The sequence below is a fragment of the Lynx canadensis genome, chromosome B4, assembly GCF_007474595.2.
Source record: "Lynx canadensis isolate LIC74 chromosome B4, mLynCan4.pri.v2, whole genome shotgun sequence".
NCBI lineage: Eukaryota > Metazoa > Chordata > Mammalia > Carnivora > Felidae > Lynx > Lynx canadensis.
Window position 1 is genome coordinate 41,946,285 of NC_044309.1, and position 13,209 is coordinate 41,959,493.

Sequence of the window (13,209 nt, forward strand, 5' to 3'; positions counted from 1 at the left end):
GGAGGGGCAGAGAGAGAGGAGGAGACACAGAATCCCAAACAGGCTCCAGGCTCTGAGCTGACAGCACAGAGCCCAAGGCTGGGCGCCAGCCCATGAACCGTGAGATCATGACCTGAGCCGAAGTTGGACGCCTAACGGACTGAGACACCCAGGCGCCCCAATATTGTGATCTTTAAAAAAAAAAAAACAAGCGATTAATTTCTCTTGGCTCCTTCTGCTTCCAGGAACTTGTCATTCCCAGCCCTGCCACCTTGTGGCGATCCTATAAATGGCACACCTGCAGCCAGGAACCTCAGCATCCACGCAGAAGCTGATGTTTTCACACATTGGACAAGTACACTGATACAGCGAGCGGATTAGAGTTTGATTTTGAAATTTCTTTAAAAAAATTACCATTTAAGTATTTGGAACTCAGAAGCCTGGAACCCATCAAAGACTATGTAAAGACTCCACATCTACTTGAAGGGAGAGTGGGCAGTGGGCCTTGGGGGAGTCTTCAACACATCTGTGTTTGAAATACTCCCCACTCCAGCCAATCTTAGAAGAGACAGTGACTTAGACATGGAGTGGGATGAAGGAGATAAATTAATTTTTTTCTTTCTCCTGCTTCAAGAAGTTTGGGTGATTCAGAGGAGAATGGAAGGATTTATGGTAAGAAACAACATTTTTGCCACTTAAATAAAAATAAATTTTTCTTCTGCAAATGTCATAATAATCATTCCTTTTCTGGGCATCTATGCAGATAAATAATCTGAGATGTGGACAAATTTATGTGAAAAGATTTTTATGTTGACATTAGCTAGATGAAAATGAATAATATGGAATTTTCTTTTCCACCTTCCTCCTATGCCTCATTCTTTTCTTCCTTTTCCTCACTGATAATTATTGATAAATTATTACCATTAAGAAAGCTGTTAATATGTTTTTATGTTCAAAAAGATATGTCTAGTAACTGCAACTTTTCAGAAAGCAATTTAAATTTTAAATCAGAATACCATTAAAAAAAATCAGAATACCATTGTTATTAATTTACACTGGGAAATGCAACTGTCAGACTGGCCTGATATTACCTGAATATGACCGAGGCATCTTTTGACCATAACCCACAGGGTGGCGGAGGGGCTGGTATGTGATGATTGGAAAGCTAGTTGGGCTGTCTGGGTGGCTCAGTGGGTTAAGAGTTCAAGTCTTGGTTTCAGCGCAGGTCATGATCTCATGGTTCATGAATTCAATCCCCCCATCAGGCTCTGCGCTGACCGTCCCGAGTCCACTTGCAATTCTGTCTCTCCCCCTCCCTGTCTGCCCTTCCCTGCTCCCTCTCTCTGTCTCTCTCACAATAAATAAATGATAAAAAAAAAAAAAGAAAAGAAAAAAGAAAACCTGGTTAATGAACAGGGGAAGCTGGATATTTAGTTGGAAGGTTTAATGGCCTCAAGCTCTGAAAACTGACAAACCCATCCTTCCAACAAAGATGGATGTAACTTCCATTCCAAAGAGACAGTATCAGATGTCTTTCAGGAGACCAGACCGTCATATTGACCAGTAAGGACAGTCTCTGGCTTAAAAAGCCCGTTTGTTTTTGATAGCTGTCTTATGCTTCTGGAGTAGAAATGTTAAAGCCGAAATTGTCACCAAGTCATCAAAATGTAAATGATAAGAAATTCTGAAGGCAGACAACTAAATACAGAATTGGCAAAGGTAATATATTGGATTTGGTTCATGGCGCTTGGCCCCATTAAACAGATCATGGATATTAAAGGGATCATAGTGTCAAGAAAGGAGGGTTGTTGTTTTTTTTAAAGTTTATTTATTTATTGTGAGAGGGGTGGGGGAATCCCAAGCAGGCTCCGTGCTGTCAGTGCAGTCTCATATGGGGCTCCGTCTCGAGAACCAAGGGATCATGACCCAAGGGGAAGTCAAGAGTCTGATGCTTAACTGGCTGAGCCACCCAGGTGCCTTGAAGCTTTCTCAAACCTTGATGTGCAGAAGAATAGCCTGGAAAGTTTGTGGCAACCAGATTCTGATTTAGCAGGTCTGGGTATGGCCTGACAATTTTCATTTCCTTTTTTTATTTTTTTAAGTTTATTGATTTTTGAGAAAGAGACAGCCTGAGTGAGGGAGAGGCAGACAGAGAGAGAGCGAGAGAGGGAGGGAGAGAATCCCAAGCAGGCTCCGTGCTGAGGCTCAAACTCATGAAAGCACCCAAGGATGGGAGCGGGTTTCCAGTGGAATCCACCATATGCTTGGAATTTCGATTCTATCCCGCCAACAACTGGAGAAAGAAGGGGGAGGAGCTTGAATCAACGGCCAGTGATTTAATCAACCATGATTATGTAATGCATTCTCCATGAAACCTGTTAACCTTAAAAAAAAAAAAAAAAACAAAGCTGCTGGGGGGCCTGGCTGGCTCAGTAGGTGGAGCCTGTGACTCTTGATCTCCAGGATTGTAAATTTGAGCCCTACATTGGGTGTAGATTTCATTTAAAAATAAAATCTTTAAAAAAAAATTTAATGTTTATTTATTTTGAATTTTTTTTTTTCAACGTTTATTTATTTTTGGGACAGAGAGAGACAGAGCATGAACGGGGGAGGGGCAGAGAGAGAGGGAGACACAGAATCGGAAACAGGCTCCAGGCTCTGAGCCATCAGCCCAGAGCCTGACGCGGGGCTCGAACTCCCGGACCGCGAGATCGTGACCTGGCTGAAGTCGGACGCTTAACCGACTGCGCCACCCAGGCGCCCCAATGTTTATTTATTTTGAAAGAGAGAGAGAGACAGATTGTAAGTGGGGGAGGGGCAGAGAGAGAGGGGGGGAGACACAGAATCCAAAGCAGGCTCCAGGCTCCAAGCTGTCAGCACAGAACCTGACGCGGGGCTTGAACTCACAAACCGCGAGATCACGGCCTGAGCCGAAGGGGAATGCTTAACTGACTGAGCCACCCAGGCGCCCCTAAAAATAAAATCTTAAACAGGAAGACCCTGGCAGTTAATTTACTAGCAAGAAATGGTTTATTCAGGAATAACAGAGAATTGGAATCTAGGACCAGGGAACTACGGCAAAACCATTAGCAAGTCTGAACAAGGGAGAGGAACACTCTTCTGCAGAGGAAAGTGGGAGGTTTGTTATAAACAAACCGTCCATTGGATTAAATGGGGAGTTCTAAGCATAGTGGCTTTTCATTGGCTGAACTGTAACTGTCTCTCATTGGCTGGGCTGTTGCTGGGTGAGGAGGAAGCCTTCCTTCTCCCTGGCATAGTAAAGTGGTATCCACTGGGAAGGTCTGTTCTTCCTGTTGCGCCTGTAATTGACAACCAGTCGTAGGGCGTGAGAGCTGCCCTTTCAGAACCTCCCAACTCCATTTTAGTGAGGTTTCCCTTTATTGGTTTTTACAAACCCCAAAGGACTGAGTTCGGAGAGATTCTGGGCTGGTGAACCCATGGAGGTGCAGGGAGAGTGGCCCACCTGGAGAGTGTATGGAAGCTCAGCATCCCTTCCCACGTACCTTGCTCTGCACACCTCTTCCATCTGGCTGTTCCTGAGCCGTGCCCTTTTGTAATCAACTGGTGATCTAGTAGGTAAAATGTTTCTCTGAGTTCTGTGAGCTGCTTTAGCAAATTAATGGAACCCAGGGAGGAGGTCGTGTAAACCTCCTCTGTTGTTGGTCTGTCCACGAAGCACAGGTCACAACCTGGGCTTGGGACTGGCATCTCAAGTGTGTGTGTGTGTGTGTGTGTGTGTGTGTGTGTGTGTGTGTTGGGGGGCAGTCTTGTGGGACTACACCCTTAATCTGTGGAATCTGGTGCTCTCTTTGGGTAGACAGTGTCAGAATTGAGTTGAATTCTTAGACACCTGCTGGTTGGCCTGAGAGAATTGCCTGGGGGTATGTCGGAAGCCCGCAACCCCCTAAACCCCCGTAAGAAGTGGGTCCAAGAACCAAAAGAGTAACTTTGGCATTGTGTTGTGCACAGAATGCCCCCAACCATTCACTTGTCTTTTCGTACTCTTCTCAACTTTTGGTAATGCACTCCAAACCCTGCACACCTGAGGCAGGTAGAGCCAGGGAGAGTAGCTCTCCATAGCTCCTGCTTCAGGGATGGACATAAGACTTAAGCCAGGCCATCCGGTGTCCTCTTCTGGGTTGGTCAAACTGCAGCCAGAAGGGGAGACCCCTTTGCCTCTTGGGGTGCGAATGGGATAGAATTGGTCTGCAGTAGAAAAGAATGGAACCGGGCAAGAACAGCTGAGTGGTCAACGCAGAGACTCCTGGCAGTGGGTAGTCCCAGCTTCCATACCCAATGGCTCAATACGTTGCTCTAGGTCTTTTCAACCCACTTTGTATTTGTTCGTCAGCAGGTGGGTTTCTGGGTTCCTAACTCTGGAAGCTCTGTGTTCTGACAGGTAACTGAAATAACGCAACTTGAGTTTCTCTTTCATTCCCATCAGGGGCAATTGCAAACTTGGTTCTCTCTCTAAACCTTTTGCTAACCACTTCCTTCCTTCCCGTAGTTTTGTCTTCTGTTTCACCGAGAGAAGTAAAGTTACCAGACAAGGATTTAATAAATTCTCTTCTCCCTTCACTACAATTGTCAGCAGCAGCATCAGGATTTTTTCATCCCTCTTGTCCCCAAGAGTCATTTTCTCTCAGCTCAAGGCCCGTCTCTGCTTCTGTTTTAGATCTCAATCCCTTGAGGAAACACACGAGGAAATGGGCCTAACCTGGTGCCGCCTACTCCACAGAAGTTTGTAAGAAGCAGAATGTTCTGAGGGCCTCGTGGACCCCGCGTATCCCATCGCATATGCGAAGTGACCCTGCACGGGAATCTTTACAAAATCCCGAGAATGCTCACGTTTACCAGTGTGGTGTGGTAACCTTCCTATACTCTTCTCTTGACTGAGTGTAGAAAAAATGGTCGCCGAGGAAAAATGGTGGAAACATGGAGGTGGATAATTGGAACTTTCTATGCTGGATGGACATGAAGGTGTTGGGGCCCACCCTGAAACTCTGTGGGCCAGGGGGAGAGGAAAGCCTGGCACTGCTGTCTGACTGCCCGTGGGTCTTTCTGCCTTCGACCCAGTCTTGACAGTGAGCCTCTCCCAGGCCTGGCTCAGTGACTTTCAGAGGGTCCTGGATTAATAGTGGTGAACACCAGTTAGTAAAGATTGAGAGGCATCGCTTCTCGGCCTTTTGGCTAAGATCAAGTGTAGTAAAGATTGAGAGGCAGCGGTGGGGAGCAGGGGAGTGTTGAGGAGGGATCCAGTGAGAATAAAATTGCAGGAATGGTGGTGTAGGAAGTCACTGTTCAATCCTGGAGGATGTAGGCTGACCCCTGCATTGATACTGGAGCGTGAGAGAACCAGCAATGGGCCCGAGGTTCGAAAGTACTCCTGTAAGGGGTACGGAGCTGATGAGAAATCTTCCTTTTTTGGGGGGGGGGGGACAGACTGTACAGATTTTACAGCTGTCTTTGTCTTCTCTAGCAGTTTCTGCCTCAACCCCGAGAGTTTCATGGCTTTCCCCCCTTCCTTTAGGCTCCTACAGGCTGGAGCTTCCTGAATCTCCACTCCCATTACTGCGTCCAGACATTGGTCTGTTGGAAGTCATGTTTCACAATAAAACATGAAAATAGTAGGGCCAGTTAAGTGACACTGCTGCTCGTGGTATTTTACACATTTGAAGGCTATGGTAGCGTCCCTGTCCCTCTTGCTCTGGTTCAGCGTTCCCCACAAATTCAACAATATGAGTTTCGTTCTTTCAAACTCCGAGCCCCGTGGGGCTTTATGTCCCAGTCAACTCAAATACGCCTCTTGGTGATCTAATCTTTCTTTCTCCAACCCTTAGTGCATTCTATCTCAAGTAGAGCAAGAGATCCAAGGGAGGAGGGGTGCTGCTGAGTTCAAGGACAGGTGTGGTTGCAATAAGGACAAGAACTCAAAGAACAAAATTTCGCTATGTAAAAATCCTGGGAGGGAGTGGTTACCAGGAATGCCAGAGTCCAGGGAGGGGCTGTGAGGGTCGAGTTGAGGGACCTGCGTTTCCTTGTAAACTCCAACTCCTTCGTTTGTATCAGCTGAACTATCTCTTCCGGAGAGAAGCTTCCCCTGGCTGGAGTTGGCTTCCCCACAGCCTCCGTGTTGCAACCTCTCATTACTCATGGTATTTTTCTCTTTAGGGATTTTGCACATCTGTTGTTAAACAATTTCCTATAAACTTTATCTGTATAACGTCTTTTGACCACCGGCCGGACTGTAAACCCCACGAGTGCGTGGATAGTGTCTGTCCTGTTGGTTGTATCACTCCCAGCCCGTGGCACAGTGTGTGTATGTGCTGATATAGAGTTGGTGCTAGTAAATGCTAGTTGACGGTATGTTATGCATGGTGCACAGTAACTCACAAATATTACCTCCGTGAGCACTCAGACGTTATGAGTGATTATTGGTTCTGTCTCCCCTTGTTTCTTTCTCCGGTGTGACTAACAGTAAAACCATTAAAAATGGAAAGCCAGCAGACACATGTATTAGAGATAGCAAGGATAAGGTGGATTCGGGGTTAAACTTTGCACTACACCAAACTATGACTTTAGAGAGATTCCAAAAGGGTGTATGTGGGGGCGCGGGTGGTGGATGCAGGAAGAAAAATGGTTCAAGTGAATCAGTCATTTGGCTGGAGCAAATGGGAAAGTGAGGGGTGCCCAAGGACTGGTTTGGGATAAAGAAGGGGTTGTAGGGGACAGAGAGGCTATGGCCTTTGTGAGACCTGAGCACTGGCCTGGCTCTCTGGGCAGGACTGCTGGCCCTAGGCAGCTGCACAGAGAGGAGAAGATGAGGTCTGTAAATATCGATTGTAGCCCCTCCTCATCCTGGTGAGGGAGAATTTAACCCCAGGTGACATGTGTGGTCTGGGCAGGATGGTTTCAAAGGCTACGAAAGATCCCCAAGGGGGAAAAGTTAGGTTCTGTCGAAGCTCCTTGTTATTATTAGGAGCCCCTCTGTGCTCCAGGGCCCCAGTCTCCAGACCATTCTGAGAAGGGAAGGAAGACCCATAATCACACCTCCCCCACCTACTGATTCCCACCTTAGCCCTTCACATTCACCTTTGAGTTCCTATGCTGCTTGTCCTCATTTTCTGCTGGCCTGATGATTGTTCTTACACTTCAAACCTCCTCGTTGCTGGTTCTCTGCTTCGGCCATGAGCTAAGTCACTGGGAAGAACAATGCCTGACTGAACCAAAAACTTCCTCTCACGGGCCAAGTGGTAACTGATCGCAGCACTCTGACCCTGAAAGATCTCACTCTGCAGCGATCGGCCAAGACCCTCAGGGGAGAGAAAGCCATTCGTGCTTTTTGATGCAACTTTTCCATCCCAGCCCCCGTCGTGGGGGCCTGGTTCTCAGAGACCTAAGGAAACATGGTGTCCAAAGGCCATGTTGTTCATATAAGGAGATTTTGGAGATTCAGAATCTAATTGGTGTTTGAGCTTCAGAAAGTGGCAGATGAAGTCTCCGATCGTATCTTAGATGGTAAAATGTGTGTCTATTGGTTCGCAGTAGGGAGGATGTCAGAGGATGTGTTTGTATTCTCCCCTCCCTTTACTGTAGACCTTTGTTGGTATCCTGATACCTCCTTGCAGGGTTATTTTGCAGCTGGGACTGTGACCTTGATGACATGGGAGTCAGGATGGCTTCGAATCTCCCTCTTCAGGGACTCTGTTTTCTCCTCAGCACCATGGCGGCTGCTCCAGGTGAGAGTTTCCTGGGATCAACAGTAAGTGGACACCTTGGTGAAGGGAAAGGTTTCTAAAGTCAGGGAGCCAGAACCTCTATGTAAGCCATGTGTTTTTGGCCAAAAAGGGACCACATTGACTGAATGTTGGTTCTTCATTTTTTTTTTTTTAATGTTTATTTTTGAGAGAGACAGAGAGTGAACGGGGCAGAGAGAGAGGGAGACACAGAATCTGAAACAGGCTCCAGGCCCTGAGCTGTCGGCGCAGACCCTGACGCAGGGCTCGAACTCACGAACCGTGAGACCACGACCTGAGCTGACGTCGGACATTTAACCAACCGAGCCACCCAGGCACCCCTGGATGTTGGCTCTTCTCTGTGGGGTCAACTGGTCATGGTGGCAGATTTTTCAGAGAAATGATGTGGGGCCAGACTGAGATGAGTCCGTGACAGTCCTCTCCAATGTCTCCTTTGTTTTCAGGGAGCATCTGGTTAGTCCCGGTGGCTCCCCGTGTGTGGGAAGGACCAGCGGTTGACCTCCGCTGCATCTGTGGGCTGCTCCTTGCACATTCCATTTGCCTGCTTTGCAGAGGCCACCCCATCAGGATTTCTATGTTTTATAGGTTTATGTTCCTGTAGGCCATGCGCTTGTGTGTGTGTGTGTGTGTGTGTAGAGTGGGTGTGAGGGGGGTATGAACAATATGAGAAGACTGTCAGCGGGAGAGGAACAGGGCAGCTGAGAAATGACTGAGTCTGTTGCTCTGTGAAGCACACAGTACCCACACTACTTGGAGAGTCACATCAGCTGTAGGTAACCAGATCATAGATAATCTCGCACCTGCTCCTCTCCTTCAATCCTTTGGCCTTCTCTCTGCTTGACTGCAGTGTTTGCTGAGCACGGGGTTCTGTGAGAGGCTTGGCCTCCTGGCCTCACCTATACCTACCAAGTGTCTCTTGTAGAGCAGAGGAGCCTGCAGCCATAACAGGAGGCCTCTTGTTAGTAGAGAGTAGCCATGGAGCGCCTGGGTGGCTCAGTTGGTTGAGCGTCCGACTTTGGCTTAGGTCATGATCTCGCGGCTCGTGAGTTCGAGTCCCACATCGGGCTCTGTGCCGACATCTCGGAGCCTGGAGCCTGCTTCGGTTTCTGTGTCTCCCTCTCTCTCTGCCCCTCTCCCACTTACACTCTCTCCCTCAAAAATAAATTAACATTAAAAAAATAAAAGGCATTAGCCGGTGCACAGTATCAGTTACATTAAGTCTCCTGGGTCCCCACCGCAGTCCTCGCGCGTCATTTCCTGACTTGCCGGGATCCTGGACTGGTCCTTTCTCACTCCCTACAGAATTCATCTGCTGTGAATCCTGCAGGGCGCATTTTCTCTCTCTGCTTTCTTCTATCCCTCTCTGCAGGTTGCTTTCCACTGTGCCTTTGACTCGGAGGACTGCAGGCATTAGGGGTAGGGCTGCAAAAAAATCCAGCCTTCAGACTGGAGGAGGTCACTCTTTCAGATTTGGGTGCTGGTGCAGGATGAGCCTTCTTCCAGTTCTGACTCCTCTCGGTGCTCATCGTCTGCTTCCTAGAACTCAGTCTCTCAGTCCCTCCCCAACTCTCCTTGGAAGACCCCAACCTTCTAAGTTTCTGCTCCATGAGTGTTGGCTGGATGCTAGTGACGATCCTTCTCTTGACGACTTTGAAGGGCAGATAGGGGTTTTGGTCCCACGAGGGGGAGAGGCAATGAGTGTTCTGATATGAGGCCCCCTCTTCTTACTAGAAAGACTATAGGACATTTCCTCAGTAGTAACTTAAGTTGCAAGAACATTTCGCCAAAACAAGTGTTCTTTTTATTTTCCCAGAAAAAAAAAAAAAACACCATTCAGTGTTGTCCTACTAAAATTTATTCAACAACTTCATACAACATTGACCTTGCTCTGTGTAAAACAATAGTCCCCGTCCTTCTGAGCATTTGATCATTTGTGAGTTGGGCGCACATTACAGGAGTCTCCACTGTGAAATCCACGATGGGCATTGGCAAAAGATTATTCTTTGAAACACAGTTTATGCCATTATACACATAAATATAGTCTCTCAAAGATGGGATAATTCAGTATTTATTATTTTGTAAACTTTTTTTAAAGTTAACAATATATTTTGGATATCTTCCTCTTGTACACAGTGAAAATGTTTTATGGTAGTATTACAAAAATGTAGACTGTTTTAAAGGTAATATGGAAAATTTTAATTGCTTCCAATTATTTCATTACGTGACCAAAGTGCAATATACTTACCTAATCACCTGTTTGGGGCATTTAGTTGTTTTCACTGTGGCTTTTTTTTTTTTTTTTGAGACTAAATATTTTAATTAATTATTTTTTAAATTTGCATTCAAGTTAGTTAGCATATAGTGCAACAATGATTTCAGGAGTAGATTCCTTAATGCCCGTTACCCATTTAGCCCATCCCCCCTCCCACAACCCCTCCAGTAACCCTCTGTTTGTTCTCCATATTTAAGAGTCTCTTATATTTTGTCCCCTTCCCTGTTTTTGTATTATTTTTGCTTCTCTTATGTTCATCTGTTTTGTATCTTAAATTCTTCATATGAGCGAAGCCATATGATATTTGTCTTTCTCTGACTAATTTCGCTTAGCATAATGCCCTCTAGTTCCATCCACCTAGTTGCAAATGCTAAGATTTCATTCTTTTTGATTGCCAAGTAATACTCCATTGTATGTATATATACCACAATGTAGACAGACAGGTCCTAAAGGTGCAGTGACGAGAGAGTTGGAAAGCAAGGGGCTAAGACTCTCCTAGAGCTGAAGCATTGGTCCCCTGGCTCAAGCCTCTTTTATTTTTGCAAATTGTCTGATAACAGCAGGACATGCAACATAGTATTTGGCATCTTGACAGGTCATGAACCTGCAGTATATTCCATACTGGGTCATGAGTACATCTGGTGCCAGACAAAACATTCTCATCCCAAGCCTGATGCCCATATGATGTCCTTCTGAAGAGAATGAACAGTCCTGGTGGCTTTCCATTCTGGGAATGAAACTGCTTTCAGTTCCTTGCTGCTCTGTCCCTTTCCTTTAGGACATTCTTACGGTGCCTCTGGGTTCTTGTTCTCTAACACCACATCTTCTTTATCCACTCATCCATCAGTGGACATTTGGGCTCGTTCCATACTTTGGCTATTGTTGATAGTGCGGCTATAAACATTGGGGTGCATGTGTCCCTTCAAAACAGCACACCTGTATCCCTTGGATAAATACCTAGTAGTGCAATTGCTGGGTCGTAGGGAAGTTCTATTTTTAATTTTTCGAGGAAGCTCCATACTATTTTCCAGAGTGGCTGCACTAGTTTGCATTCCCACCGCAAAAGAGATCCTCTTTCTCCGCATCCTCGCCAACATCCATTGTTTCCTGAGTTGTTAATGTTAGCCATTTTGACAGGTGTAAGGGTGGTATCTCATTGTGGTTTTGATTTGTATTTCCCTGATGATGAGTGATGTTGAACATTTTTTCATGTGTCAGTTGGCCCTCTGGATGTCTTCTTTGAAGAAATGTCTGTTCATGTCTTCTGCCCATTTCTTCATTGGATTATTTGTTTTTTGGGTGTTGAGTTTGATAAGTTCTTTATGGATTTTGGATACTAACCCTTTATCTGATATGTAACTTGCAAATATCTTCTCCTATTCTGTTGGTTGCCTTTTAGTTTTTCTGATTGTTCCCTTTGCTGTGCGGAATATTTTTATTTTGATTAGGTCCCAATAGTTCACTTTTGTTTCTGTTTCCCTTGCCTTCAGAGACGTGCTACTAAGAAGTTGCTGCGGCCAAGGTCAAAGAGGTTTTTGCCTGCTTTCTCCTCAAGGATTCTGATGGCTTCCTATCTTACATTGGGTCTTTCTTCCATTTTGAGTTTATTTTTGTGTATGGTGTAAGGAAGTGGTCTAGGTTCATTTTTCTGCACATCGCTGTCCAGTTTTCCCAGCACCACTTGCTGAAGAGACTGTCTTTATTCCATTGGATATTCTTTCCTGCTTTGTCAAAGATTAGTTGGCCATAGGTTTGTGGGTCCATTTCTGGGTTCTCTATTATGTTCCACTGATTTGAGTGTCTGTTTTTGTGCCAGTACCATACTGTCCTGATGATTACAGCTTTGTAATACAGCTTGAAGTCTGGAATTGTGACGCCTCCAGCTTTGGTTTCCTTTTTCAAGATTGCTTTGGCTATTCACAGTCTTTTCTGGTTCCATACAAATTTTAGGATGGTTTGTTCTAGCTCTGTGAAGAATGCTGGTGTTATTTTGATAGGGATTGCATTGAATATGTAGATTGCTTTGGATAGTATTGACATTTTAACAATATTTGCCCAGGAGCATGGAATATTTTTCCATTTTTTTGTGTCTTCTCAATTTCTCTCATATGCTTTCTATAGTTTTCAGTGTATAGATTTCTCACCCCTTTAGCTAGATTTATTCTTAGGTATTTTATGTTTTTTGGTGCAATTGTAAATGGGATTGATTTCTTGATTTCTATTTCTGTTGCTTCATTGTTGGTGTATTGGAAGGCAACCGATTTCTGTGCATTGATTTTATATCCTACAACTTTGCTGAATTCATGGATCAGTTCTAGCAGTTTTTTTGGTGGAATCTTTTGGGTTTTCCATGTAGAGTATCATGTCATCTGTGAAGAGTGAAAGTTTGACCTTTTGGCTGATTTGGATGCCTTTTATTTCTTTGTGTTGTCTGATTGCTGAGGCTAAGACTTCCAATACCATGTTGAATTACAGTGGTGAGAGTGGACATCCCTGTCTTGTTCTGGACCTTAGGGGGAAAGCTCTCAGTTTTTCCCCATTGAGGATGATATTAGCGTTGAGTCTTTTATATATGGCTTTTATCATCTTGAGGTATGATCTTTCTATCCCTACTGTCTTGAGAGTTTTTATCAAGCATTTTGTCAAATGCTTTCTCTGCATCTATTGAGAGGATCATATGGTTCTTGTCCTTTTTTTAAATTGATATGATGAATCACACTGAGTGTTTTGCAGATATTGAACCACCCCTGCATCCCAGGTATAAATCCCACTTGGTTGTGGTGAATAATTTTTTTAATGCATTGTTGGATCCGGTTGGCTAATATCTTGTTGAGGATTTTTGCATCCATGTTCATCAGGGAAATTGGTGTATAGCTCTCTTTTTAGTGGGATCTTTGGTTTTAGAATCAAGGTAATGCTGGCTTAAGTTTTTCTTCCATTTCTATTTTTTTGGAACAGCTTCAAAAGAATATGTGTTAACTCTTCATTAAATGTTTTGTGGAATTACCCTGGAAAGCCATCTGGCTCTGGACTCTTGGGAGGTTTTTGATTACTGATTCAATTTCTTTATTGGTTATGGGTCCATTCAAATGTTCTATTTCTTTGTGTTTTAATTTCAATGGTTTATATGTTTCTAGGAAATTGTCCATTTTTTCCAGATTGCCCAATTTGTTGGCATAT

At 44.9% G+C, this 13,209-nt stretch overlaps 1 protein-coding gene across 1 annotated transcript in view; it reads left to right on the forward strand.

Annotated features, from left to right (window-relative positions):
- The first annotated feature begins 7,536 nt into the window (after positions 1–7,536).
- CD163L1 (CD163 molecule like 1) overlaps positions 7,537–13,209 on the forward strand; it is a 39,473-nt gene continuing 33,800 nt past the window's right edge. The window contains exon 1 of the mRNA XM_032593904.1: positions 7,537–7,739. Within this exon, the coding sequence (XP_032449795.1) occupies positions 7,664–7,739 (76 nt within the window). The 5' untranslated portion in view covers positions 7,537–7,663. The remainder of the gene's footprint in view (positions 7,740–13,209) is intronic.